The 13040-nt window shown below is 40.7% G+C and overlaps 1 protein-coding gene across 3 annotated transcripts in view; it reads right to left on the bottom strand.

Moving 5' to 3' along the window:
- BAP1 (BRCA1 associated deubiquitinase 1) overlaps positions 1-13040 on the bottom strand; it is a 143743-nt gene that overhangs the window by 116604 nt on the left and 14099 nt on the right. For all 3 annotated transcript variants that reach the window (XM_085864228.1, XM_085864229.1, XM_085864230.1), the window contains 2 exons: positions 953-1072; positions 519-580 (listed from right to left, as the gene is read on the bottom strand). In XM_085864228.1, coding sequence (XP_085720354.1) covers positions 519-580; positions 953-1072 — 182 coding nt within the window. The remainder of the gene's footprint in view (positions 1-518; positions 581-952; positions 1073-13040) is intronic.

The following is a 13040-nucleotide window of genomic DNA, read 5'->3' as shown; positions in this document are numbered from 1 at the left end:
GGCGAATGCTGGTCGGACTTTGTGTCCAACGAGCAGTTGCTGAGAGAGTCTCAAATAAGATTTGTTACCTGCATAGTCCGTGAGAGTCAGTTGCTGCTCTATGGACATGTGGCTCGTTTTCCTGATGCTGATCCTGCTCACCAGATTCTCTCATTGAGGGAGCCTCGTGAGTGGAGGAGGCCAATGGGCCAACCACGTACCTCATGGTTGCAGCAGGTTCATCAGCATCTTAAAGAGATGGGGATGGACCAGGCATCTGCCTGGGGGATGGCCCTGACGGAGGCCCCCGGTGTACTGGCAGAAAGTGGACGCAGCGACGCGCTGCTCCGGTGCATGCTCCCATACCTGACCTGACCCGAGGCTGGCTTTTGAGGATGAATTTTTTTTCATTGTTTTTAAGGTTAGTGTGAAGCTAATGTTAGGGAGAGCCAGTACATTTGATTTCAAAGTCAAAACAAAAATAACAAATAAAATTCACATTGCTGGCACAACAGGGGCATTGTACAACGAGACATTACCTTGCGTGGCTGTTGTGTGCTTTCGCCAGCTCTGGTGCATTTCCAATGGCATAACCTTTGCTCTATAAAAAGTGTCAGAGTACAGATAGAAGGTTAACAGACAACATAAAAAGAGAGAAATTAATTGTCATTAAAAAAATTAATGTACGACATAAATGCGGGTTTTTGCAAAATTTTACTCTTGCGTCAAAGAGAGAGACGACAATGTTAACAAAAAAGATTCATTATAAAATTATCACAGCTCACAGCCGAGCTTGTTAATGTCAGTTTATCATTCACTTCTGCTCTCAGGACAATGGACTCGACAAACCGATGCAAAATTTTATACAAGCATTGATCAAGCAATTTTATACAAGCACATTATCCAGGAGACAAAGAGAGGAAAAGAAAGAAGTGAAATGTTTCAGGAAAATAACCATACACCCCGTTCTGACCTCGGGGCCAAAGCCACGCGTGAACTCCTTGATGCGGCTCAGAGTGGGACCCAAGTCGACGTTGTTACAATTCAACAGAACACTCAGCAAAGCGTGGGTGGCACACGAGTTTGGAATCAACTGCACGTCAGGTTCAAAGCACATATCACGCCATTTGGTTAGAGTCCTCAAATTGCAACTTTTGAAAGTGAACAAAGCCAGCAACTGCACCAGAGTGAAACAATAGATAAGTTACAATCGCTGCAATGTACCATGGTGAAACAATATGCATGGTACAATCACCATGCTGGTACCATGGTGTTCAGCTCATCGCAAAGCGCATTGTCCACCCGACGAGGATATTGTTTAATCCGATCCATATTGCAGCACAGAATGAACATGGCAGATATGCATGGGAGGAGGAAAAAAACATTTTTGCCAGATAGACATGAGTAGGGTGAGTATACTGATTCTGGCTCACTTTTCCCATGTAAGTGAATGGGGGATTTTCAGCGATTCATATTTTTTTTTCCCTAAAAAAGAAACCCCCTTTTTATCCCAAGGTATATTTATTTGTCTCCCCTTTTAACCGAGGGGCACTCTTTTCAAATAACCAATGCAATAAGATTGAGATTTGTTCAAGTAGTATAGTAGAAGGGTGAATATACTGTGATTTGTTCAAGGTGATTCTCAAGAAATATCTGAAACATGTAAGCAGAGGGACACTCTTTTTCAAATAACCAATGCATATTGTTGAGCTCACTCATTGAACTTATAAACATTTGTTCCTTCTCAAATTCCTTCAATAGTCTAATTTTCTTTGCACAATAATCCCCATCTAAAATATTTAAAAATAAAACATTTGAATCTTTATATTTTTCAAGATACCGCTTTTGCATCATTATGAAATGATCTCATCTGACTACCTTCTGAGATGCATATCATTTTTTTGCATAAACCACGCCATAAAACAAGTTTTGTTTCAAATGTTTTCAGTTCGTGCCGTGAAAATGAGGAAGTGTTTTGCGACACAGTCGTGCCGTGAAAATGAGGAAGTGTTTTGGGACAGTCATGCTGTGAAAAAATAGGAACTATTCTGTGAGAAACAAGGCCTCGTGTTTATATTTTAAATCAGAACACTAACAGGCTTTTAAACGCAAGTTTAATCAAAATCATTTGAAGCATTTTAATTTTGTTTTTAAAATCAGTCATACTACTTGAGAATGTATCGCCCACGTATTTCCCAAGCTGTCTCGCCCGAAGCGTCATTTCCTGTGGCCATACCCGATGATTAGGCAATTTCCTCATCGTTGCCTTATAAGTGATTCGCCAGATAAGACAAAGTTTCTGCCAGACGGGATTTTCATTTTTACCACCTTGTACCAATGGTTTTCAACTGAGACATGAACTCTTTCTTCTGACGAAGAAAACGGCTCACCACAAAGTTGGTAAGTTTGTGTATGGGTTCCTCTTTGAATGATGAAGCAATTGATTATAAATTAAATCGTGATAATGCTAAAATATAAATATATTTTTTCCTGGCAGGTCCTTGGAAGAAGAGCAGTTTACATATCATGATGAGGTGCATGAAACTAATGCTCTTATTGAAGAGGTCAATCATCTTAGAAGAGAATTGAAAAACATTTTTAATGACTGGCACGAAGTCTTATCACGGCCTCTGATCTCGAGTGAATTAAACCAACGATGAGACACGTGTGTGTGTGTCTGTGTGTGTCTGTGTGTGTCTGTGTGTGTCTGTGTGTGTCTGTGTGTGTCTGTGTGTGTCTGTGTGTGTCTGTGTGTGTCTGTGTGTGTCTGTGTGTCTGTGTGTCTGTGTGTCTGTCCCTGTCTGTTTGTCTCTCTCTATCTCTCCCTGTATCTCTCTCTTTGTCTGTCTCTCCATCTATACCCTTGACTCATTATTTTTTTTTTTTTTTTTCAGCTCGATCACACAACATCAACTGTTGAAGCAATCTGGTACAACAAATGATTTTTTGGAGGTAAATGTTTCTGAATTATTATTTAGTTATTTGTTTATTTATTCTTTTATTAATATCACCCTCTCTTTTGAATGTAGCCTTATGGTTGTTGGTTGCATCATTAGTTTGGACGCGGTTATGCCAGTACACTGGAATTCATTTTATTGGCCTCGGAAGGATGACAGGCTGAGTCGGCCTCCTGGTGAGTTCATTCAGTGGTCAACGAGGCTTGAACTTAGAACCAACACCAGGCTTATTTATATTACCATGTAATTATCTTTATAAAACCTAATTATTATCCACTTTTTGTTTCAAAACAGAATATGGTGCCCGAGTTTCAAAATCACAAGACATCTGAAGAAGATTGCTGGGAAAGATTTTATACATTCTCGCAAATGAATATTTAATATTTTCAATTTTGATTAATTATATTTGTTTTGTTTACAATTATTTGATTTTGAATTACAAAAAGAGAATGAAGACATGAAGAGGAGAGGGAGGGAGGGATGGGGGGAGGGGCGGGGTTAGGTGCGCTCCCCCAACGACCCATCACCCCCTCATCCCACCCCCTCCCCGTGTGTGTGTGGGGAAGGGTGGGGGTGGGATGAGGGAGGTGTTGGGTTAAAGGTGGGGTGCGCACAGGGGGGATGAGGGGGGGTGGGGCTTGTGTGGGAGGGGTTTGTGTGGGCGGGGCATGTGTGGGCGGGGCTTGTGTGGGAGGGGTTTATCCCATCCCATCCCCTGTAATTATTTTATATTTTCCCAACTCGTGTTTCTTCACAATAACCATCGTATTTATTTATTGGAAAACTTCACGTAGGTGAATTCTAATGGATAGAATTCTCCATAAAAAGAAATCATACGATTATCTTGGTCGGTTGTCTTAAAATTTACTCAATGTATGGTTTTCCTGACACAGGGAGAAAAACCAAATTTTTGGGTTCCATATTGAATTTATAACCAATTGGGGTTGAGTATGCGCTGAATGAAAATATTGTATTTGTTTTTATTCCATCATTATAAGCACCATCAATCAAATCACAGTGAATTAATACCGAATTTATTCCTGAGGATATTTGAATGACATTATCATTGTAAAACGTCCCATTAGTTTCAATCTTTTTTGAGGAGAAACCCAATAACTCTCTAAATGAATTATCAATTGTGAAATCAACCTTGTAGTTATTTTTAAGTTTAATCGTTGATTTTGAAGTATGTTTTTGAATATCTATAACAATATTTTTTGGTTCATCACCCTGTTCTTTCATAAGACTAAAAATTTCGGAAGATATTTGAGAAATCTCATATGCTCCAGGTGAGACTGTTGTCATTTTTTTATCTACTTCCCAGATTATAACTAAACTTGTCATTTTTCTCGGTTATATTAAATAAGGTATTATAAGTTTCCATGGACAATAAAGATGCCTCATATTCTTTAGTTGTGTTAAGTTGTCGTGGGTATGGGAATGAAGATGAGTGGTCGCTTGTTGTGAAATTGAAACTAAGGATTGTGCTTCTCATCTTATTTAATGTGAGATAAAATGGCTTTATATTGATATTTATTAATTATTTTCATGTTCATAAACTGGTCTAAAATGGCTGATGCTTCATTAAAACAATTGTTATTTCCAGCCTTCTTACTGCCTAACAACAATAACAGTCTATTAACAAATTGTGATGGGTCATTTGGAAGAAAACTAACACCTGAACCAAGGATACTTAAAGCCTGAATAATGTGTTTCTCCTTTTCATTCTTCCTACTTTTACCAGAAAGAATAACCCTATAATCAACAGAGTTCAGCAGATCAATATATACTTTATCATCATTCTTTTTCATATTCAATGGCTTATCAACACACTTTGATTCATCCCTCACAGTTGAACCTTGTCTTGCATCTTTTGTGAGAAGAAACATTAATCTCAGAGTTAGTATGACAGGAGGTTGAGCAGAACTCAAGAACCTTAATTCATCATTAAATATCAATACCTTTTCTTGAACAAGATGAAATATTGCTGGTTGTTCTGTTGGAATGAGTCCTGCTTTGGTTTTTGAATCCGCTGAATATTCATTGTTTTGAAGAGCATTCACAATATAATCAGGGGGTCGATTAATCTCTTCCAGTTGTTGAAATAATCCTTCATCATCATGTTCTAATTCTCCGATATGCTCTAATTCTTCCTCCGTCATTTGACTGAAATCTTTTAACATTTCAAGTTTTTTAGGATATATTCTATTGTGGGAACTGTGGAAACATCTATAATTTTTTCTTGGGAAGTTTTTAAAAGTGGTTTAAAAAAATTCTCTTGTTTTCTTTCAAATGCTTCTTCACCCGTTAGTTTTTGTCTGCATTTCTTCTTTATGTCTTCCTGTTGTTTTACAACTTTTGAAACCAACTCTTGATGTTCCCTAAATCTTCTTGCTCTTTCTTTCGCATCCATTTATTTATTGGGAAATATCATTTTATATCTCATCTTGTTTCACAACAATATATTTATATTTTTCAGTCGTGTGCTTCATGTTATCCCCAAATTCCTTTTTTTTATTTTTTTTTGTATACCTTGGTCGAGGCTCGTATGAGAGCTAACACACAACTCACAGCAAGGAGGCATGAGACAAGAGGGGCGGGAGTGGAAGGGACAAAACAGTGGGGAACAGACACATTAGGTGAACTGTGGAAGGGAGAGGGATGGGGATGGGACGGGGAACATGGCGAAGAGAAGATGGACATTTCAGGGACTTTCAGGAAGGAAAGTAGGAGAAATGAAGGAAGTGGGCTTGGGTGGATTATCGGGGGTAGAAAAGATCGAGGATTTGGATGGGGGAAGATAAGAGGTGGTGGTGAACAGCTGTTTTGAAAGCCTGGAGGGAAGAATGGGAAAGAATAGAGTGAGGAAGTTTATTCCAAAGGCGGGAAAAAAGAGGAATGAAAGAGTGAAGATGAGCAGTGATTCGTGATTTTGGTAGTTTTAACAGAAGGGGGTTGTTGGCGGACCTTGAGCGCCCTGTGGAAATGTGGTGGGGACAAATCGCAGAGAGAGCAGGGGGGGCAAGGCTGGAGAGGAGTCGGTAGAAGACAGAAAGACCACCGACCAACCTGCGGTGATTGAGTGAGAGGCCCAAAGACTCAGCTTCATTGCGGGAGATGCCGATGATCTTCAATGCCCTGGTTTCGACAGCGTGAAGCCGAGAAAGGTGGGAGGCAGGAGCACCAGCCCAGAGGGGAGAGCAGTACTCCATCAGGCTACGGACAAAAGCTTTGTAAGTGGTCAGGAGCTCAAGAGGGCCGAGGAAGGACTTAGCACGACGGAGGATTCCCAGTCGGCGACTGGCTTTTGAGGCAAGGTTGGAAATGTGACTTTCCCAGGAAAGGTCATGGCAGATAGTGAGACCTAGAAGCTTGAAAGAAAAGACTTCTTCCAGAGGATTGTTGAGAAAGTGGATGGGGGGTTTTGTAAACGGTCCTTTCGAAGAGACATAGTGAGAGTGTGAGATTTGTCTGGATTGAAAGACATGTTCCACGTGTTGGACCAGTTTGTGATTTTATCCAGATCTGCAGTGAGTGAAGAAGCTGCTGCTTGCCGGTCTGAGGGATGACAGATGGTACGGCAGAGGGTGGAGTCGTCGGCAAAGAGAAATAGAGGATTTTCCAGAGAGTCCGAGAGATCATTGATGAAAACCAGAAAAAGAACAGGGCCCAGAACGCTACCTTGAGGAACTCCAGCCTGCACAGGAAGAGGGGATGAAAGAACTCCATTTAGGGCCACACGTTGACTGCGACAGGAGAGGAAGTCTGCGAGCCATGAGTGGAGATGGCCTTGAATACCATGGGAAGAGAGTTTGGTGAGTAGGGCAGGGTGCCAGACTGTGTCAAAAGCACGTGATATGTCCAGGGATACGGCTCGGATTTCCTGTCTGGCATTGAGGACCTCCATCCATTGATGGGAGAGCAGAAGCAGCATATCCAGGGTAGAGTGACCTGGTCTGAAACCAAATTGATGATTGGAAATCAAGCCATTGGAGAGGAGGAAGGATTTCATATCTGAAGCGATGATGGATTCCATCACCTTGCTGATGATTGGGAGAAGGCTGATTGGTCTGTAGTTATAGGGATCTGTTTTTGCACCTTTTTATGCAGGGCAGTGATGTTAGCAGATTTCCAAGCAGATGGCAGATGACCTTGGGCAAATGAGAGGGTGAATAGAACAGAGAGAGGGTGAGCAAGAGCAGAAGAGCAGGCTTTGAGGACACGTGGGCTGATGCCGTCTGGACCGGTTGCAGAATCTGACTCGAGGTTTGAAAGCAAGCTCTCCACCTTGTCAGGAGAAAAGGATACAGAGTCCAGGGACAGTTGGGTGCGACTGGGTAAAGTGGGTAGAGATAGTGATGGGTTTAGGACACAAGATTTAGTTGCAAACACCGAGTTTAGACATTCAGCTTTATCACGTGTGGAATCAGCAGTGCGGCCATTTGAGGTAAGGGAGGGGATGGAGGGGGAACATACACCAGAAACAGATTTGATTAAACGCCACCAGGATTTTGAGGAGGGAGAGAGGTTTGAGAGTTCAGACTTGAGATGAGAAAGATGTTGTTTTCTGGCTCTCCTGAGGGTAGATACACACTTGTTCCGAGCTTTGTGGAAAGAACTGAGATTGCCCTCAGTTGGGTTTGCTTTCCATGAGGCAAAGGCAAGTTGTTTCAGGACAACTGCCTCGCCACAAGCTTCAGTAAACCAAGGGCGGGAGGAAGGGTAAGACAACTGAACACGAGAGGGGATAAATCTGTGCATGAGGGAGAGCAAGTTTCTTTGAAAGAATTCCCAGGATGAGTTGATGTTTGAGAAAGTAGTGATAGGAGACCAGTCTGTAAGTTTGATGGCTGCTCGGAGACCCTGCCAGTCGGCTTGAGTGAAATGCCAGACTCGACGGCAGTGAGGTGGTTCTCTGATAACAGCCAGAGAGATGTCCACTTTAACAAGGACGTGGTCAGAAGAACCAATTGGAGCGAAGGAAGAGCAGCAGATATTGTCAGGGAAATTTGTCAAAATCAGATCCAGAAGAGATGGAGTACCATTGGTTGAGATCCGGGTCGGGAAGTTGACCGATTGAGTCAGTCCCAATGAGTCGCAGAAAGCTTTTGCTGAGGTGCCATGGCAGGTGAGAGAGGTACCCACACCTAGCCAACTGGCGTGATGACAATTGAAGTCACCACATAAGAGGAAGAGAGAGTTTGGATGAGAAGATAGAAGATGGTCCATGTTTTCGGATAGTGAGATGTAGATGGAGTCATCACTGTTCGGTGGACGGTACAGTACACATATAAACATGAGGTGGGAGTGGAGGGGAAGCCGAAGCCAGAGGTATTACTGGGGGTGTGGGGGAGTGAGAGCAGTGCATGGAGAGTGAGGAATAGAGTCTTTGATGAAGAGAGCAACACCTCCACCAGGACGAGGCTCAGGTCTGTCATACCGGGAGTAGTCATAAGAGGGAGTAGCCAGGGAGAGATACTTGGGAGTCAGACACGTCTTGGGAGAGGAAAGTTTCTGTTAGGCAGATAATGTCTGGTTTGTCAGTGGCAACCTGTATGGAAAGATCTGAAAGGTTTGAGCGAAGGCCCCGGATATTTGAGGTCCACACTTTTAATGAAGAGGAAGGGGAGGAGGCTTTGGGTGCAGGAGGTGGAGGGGGAGGGGGAGGGTAGGACAAGGGACGAGGGGGGCAGGTAAGGAGGGTTGCTGAAGGAGTGTGGGGTATTGCAGAACAGCGAGGGGAGGGGGCCGAATGAGGAGAAAAGGCTCTGTGGTGCTGGGGGAGAGGGGGGACAAGAGACAAGGAAGAAGGCAGTTGAGGATTTGACGAGGTGGAGTGAAGAGATGGAGGTGAGAGGTCAGTGGAGGGAGGCGGGTTGGTGGATGAGAGGGGGGGCACCTTTGAGAAGGAAGAGTGAGGGGGATGAAAGGTGGGAGAAAGGTGAGGGGGGATTTTTGAGAGAGGTGAGAGGGAGGCTTGGAGGGAGAAGAGTGGGATGGTTGCTTTGAGAGTGAGAGTGAGGGGTGAGGGGGTGAGTTGGCACTGAAGTTGGAAAAAAAGAATGTTTGATGGAAAGCGAGCATCCATGGCAAACTGTGGTTTTTAAAAGTTTTAGGTCAGAGATGCGATTTAACACAATTCTTGATGGGTGCAATGAAGGCGAATTCAGAGCATGGAGAGAAGAAGCGCTGTAATAGTTGGATTTTTTAGGCAAGGAATGAAGGAGAGCTCGAAATGAGAGCAGTCTGTTAAAATAGCAGAAGAGTAGTGCATTGTGAAACAGTAAAGAGTACCACATGTGTGAGAGAGGAAGATGAAGCATTATAAGATCGTTTTTGTTGTTAAAAATAATGTATGAGAGTTCAACAGATTAGGTCATGGAAGTGTAAAAAAAAAAAAAAACGAGGAAGAAGACGAGGAGGAAGTTAAGAGGAAGAAGAAGCAGAATCGGGAGAAGGGGAGAAGGTGAGCGTGTTGTTGTTGTTGTTGGGTGTATATATACATATACATATATATATATATATATATATATATATAAATATATATATATATATATATATATATATAAATATATATATATATATTTTTTTTTGTTGTTAATATTTTTTTTTTACTACATAATGTAGAACAATTATCTCTCCAAAAATTATTTATATCTATTGAATTTCATTGAATAAAATAAAAGTATTAGCATTGTTTCTGATGGAACGACGAGGAAGTTGAAAGTACGATTGACTAAGAAAAATACAATTACAAGAAGAATGTCTCCCTCTTGTGTAGTAGCTGTCCATTACCGTTTGGTTTCTCTCATAAACACAATCATCAAAGATAACGAAGTTCTTTTTAGATTTATCCAAATCTTGGGGAGACGGTATATCAACCGTATTATCACTAAGAATACAAGTTATCAGTTTTGATTTCTTTTTACATCTCTGTGTATTACAAAATAGTTGTTATAAGATATTATATCTTCAATGTTATAATCATTTCGTTTTTTTTGAAGTTTAAATAAACCGATTACATCTTCTTTTTGAAGACCAGCATTAAAACCTTGTGAGAGTCATTGATACCTCTCGTTGAAAACTCGACTTTGTGAAAATTATTAAATTATCATATTCTAAAAAGATGGGAGTAAGGAGCATCTTTAAAAGTAAGCAGGTTTTTCCACATCCACTTGAACCAACTATGAGGCATCTTAATGAATTTGGGATATTTTTATGGTTGTTAAATTTTATCTTATTTTCCCAAATGGGTAAAAAATCATTCATTTATATATTTGGAAAACACATTATTTAATTTATTATTGGCTTTTTTTAGAAACTCTATATTTTATCCTAAGTTCAGGTTTAATTACAAGATAATCCATTATTTTATTTATGCAATATCATGTGTTGATATTTCCCTGAAAATCACATCCATGAATAATATACAACAACAATCCTTTGAACATTTCTCTAATACGTTCAGTTTCTTCCCTTGCAAGGAAAGGTGTGTTATCACCCTCATACTTTACATTCATTTCTCCAATCAATCTGGTAAAGTCATTCATTTATGGTGTAAATCTAAAAATTATTTTCCTTTTAATATTTTTTATTATCATTAATTAGAAGATAGTCACAGAATATACATTGTTTATAGGCTTTTGACTCTGTGTTGAATCCCCGTCTTTCACATGCAGGACAATTCTCAAATTTGTCATATGAAGAATCAGGGAAGTCTATCATATTTATAAAGTAAAACTTTACTTAAACTGAAATTCATCTTCGATACTTTAAGAATCATCTCTAAAACTACTTTCATAACTATCATTTGAACACAAACTCTCGGTATCATAACTAGTTTGAACGCAAACTCTCGGTATCATAATCACTCTCATAATATTCAAAATCTTCACTTGAATATTGACTCGTATTTAATTAGTAGAAAAAAAACATTACCATCGATATCGAAATACTTTTTTTTTTTTTCATCAACAGACTCAACTGCTACATTTTTTATATTAAAGGTAATTTTAAAATGAGCCTTAAGGCCCGGTCACACCTTGACGTTTTAGCCAGCGATGGCAACGTGTTAAAATTTATGTAAAACGCTGGCTGACGTTGAACTTTTGATGTTTTTTTTTAAAGATTCGGACGTATTCATAGCGACTTGGTCTTATGTATAACGCATTGGTAACTACACAGAACGTTTCGTTGTGTTATAGATAACTTATACCAACGAATGCTGAACCTGTTGTCGGCCTACACAACCGATGCCCAACGATAGTCTAACTCAGGCATAGCGCGTTCACGCATCGCCGACGATGTCGTGACGTAGCCTATTAAAAGGCTGATGCACAACGATTCAAATCATAACTGCCGTAGAAATGGAAGGGTCAAAATCGCGGTCACACCTTGGGGATCTTGCCAGCGTATGCCGACGTAACAAAAAGTGTGTCTAAAACATTGGGGCACGTCGAATACGGTATGGGTAAGTTTGGTATGCGCGAGTAGAACGCTAAATACGCTATCATAAGTCGTAGTAAGTAGAGTACGTCAAGAAATTTTGAACATGTTCAAAATTTTACGACGTACTCGGCGTATGACACACGTTCCGCATGCGATGGGGATAAGTTTTACACACGATATGCGGACGCTTACACACGTCCACAAACGCTACTTGTAAGCTACTCATAAGTCGAAACACGTCGCGGTAATGTCTTTTTTACGCGAAACTTATTTCTAACTTATGTTTGACGTGCTTTGAACCAATTCTTTACGTAGTCCCAACACACATCGACATATGTAGACGTATTCCAATGACGTCTTCCGGTCGACAAAAAAAAAAAAATGAATGTGTTTCTAGCTTACAACTGCCATATAAAGACGTGTTCCCAGCGGTTTTGGGAATTGGTATATAAAAATGGTGTTCATAAAAAGGGGAACCCAACAGTGTTTTCGAGTCCTTTTTGAGTCGATGTCCATGTCAGCAGTAACAGTATCAGTATTAGTATTAGTATTAGTATTAGTATTAGTAGTAGTTTGTTCATGTTGGCAGTAGTAGGTGAGTGTGAGGGGGAGGGTGTGGGTTATGATGGATCGTCCTTGCGTCCGCGTGTCCACGGGTAGGTTCATAGGCTGCCACTCAACGATTTAAATGGCTGCATCTCCACTATTGAAAGTAGACGCTTGCGCTCAACAATTGGATTTTTTTTACACTCAACGACTTTTAAACGGTACCACTCAGCTAGTTTCATTGTTTACAATGAACGATTTAAATTGCTGTCACTCGCCTTTGGTTTTTTTTTTTTTTATTTTTTTTTTTGACGCTGAGGTTTGGAAATTTGAAACGTTTCTTCTGAACGTGTTAAAACGCTCAAACTCGACTATTTTAAATAGACGCTGCCGATGGACAATTGGAATCATAGCCAAGCTAGACATCGAAGTGTGAACATCCTCGTCATGCCGAAGAAAAGTTTGAAGAATGCTGCAAATAAGTGTCCTGGCCGTGGACGCTGACGCAAGGACGATCCATTATACCGACGTCTTTCATCCTATGAGTAACTTAAAAGTAACGTCTGTTGACGTGTGGCAACGATCGCGTAACGTGCCAACAACACGTTAATCATAGGTTAGAAATAAGTTTCGGGTACGCTAAACATTACCTCGGCGTGTCTCAACTTATGATTAACTTACAAGTAGCATGTGTTGACGTCTGTCAACGATCGCAGACCGTGCCTACAACTTGTGGCCAGCGTAGCGGAACGTGTGAGTCATACGCAGACATACGTCGTGAAATTTCAAGCATCAAAAAATTTGAGGACAACCGAAAAGTACAACGTTTAAAGCCAACGTACAACGACGTATGGCAACGTACTACGACGTATGCCAGCGTGCTCTCAATGTTATCAAAACTTACCCATAACGTATTCAACGTGTGCCAGCGTTTTAGAAAAAAAATTCAAAAATCGGCATACGTTGGCTAAAACGTCAAGGTGTGACAGGGCCTTTAACTACAATTGAACAAAATGTCATTTCACCTGACATATTAACATCCTTTATTTCATCAGGATTTATATATTTCGGGTTGTTGAAAAAATACAAATTTCTCCTTGCATATTACAG

This window comes from Eptatretus burgeri, chromosome 18, assembly GCF_056783735.1.
Source record: "Eptatretus burgeri isolate ZD-2024b chromosome 18, Ebu_testis_v1, whole genome shotgun sequence".
Lineage (NCBI taxonomy): Eukaryota > Metazoa > Chordata > Myxini > Myxiniformes > Myxinidae > Eptatretus > Eptatretus burgeri.
This window is presented reverse-complemented; position numbering and strand designations above follow the sequence as displayed.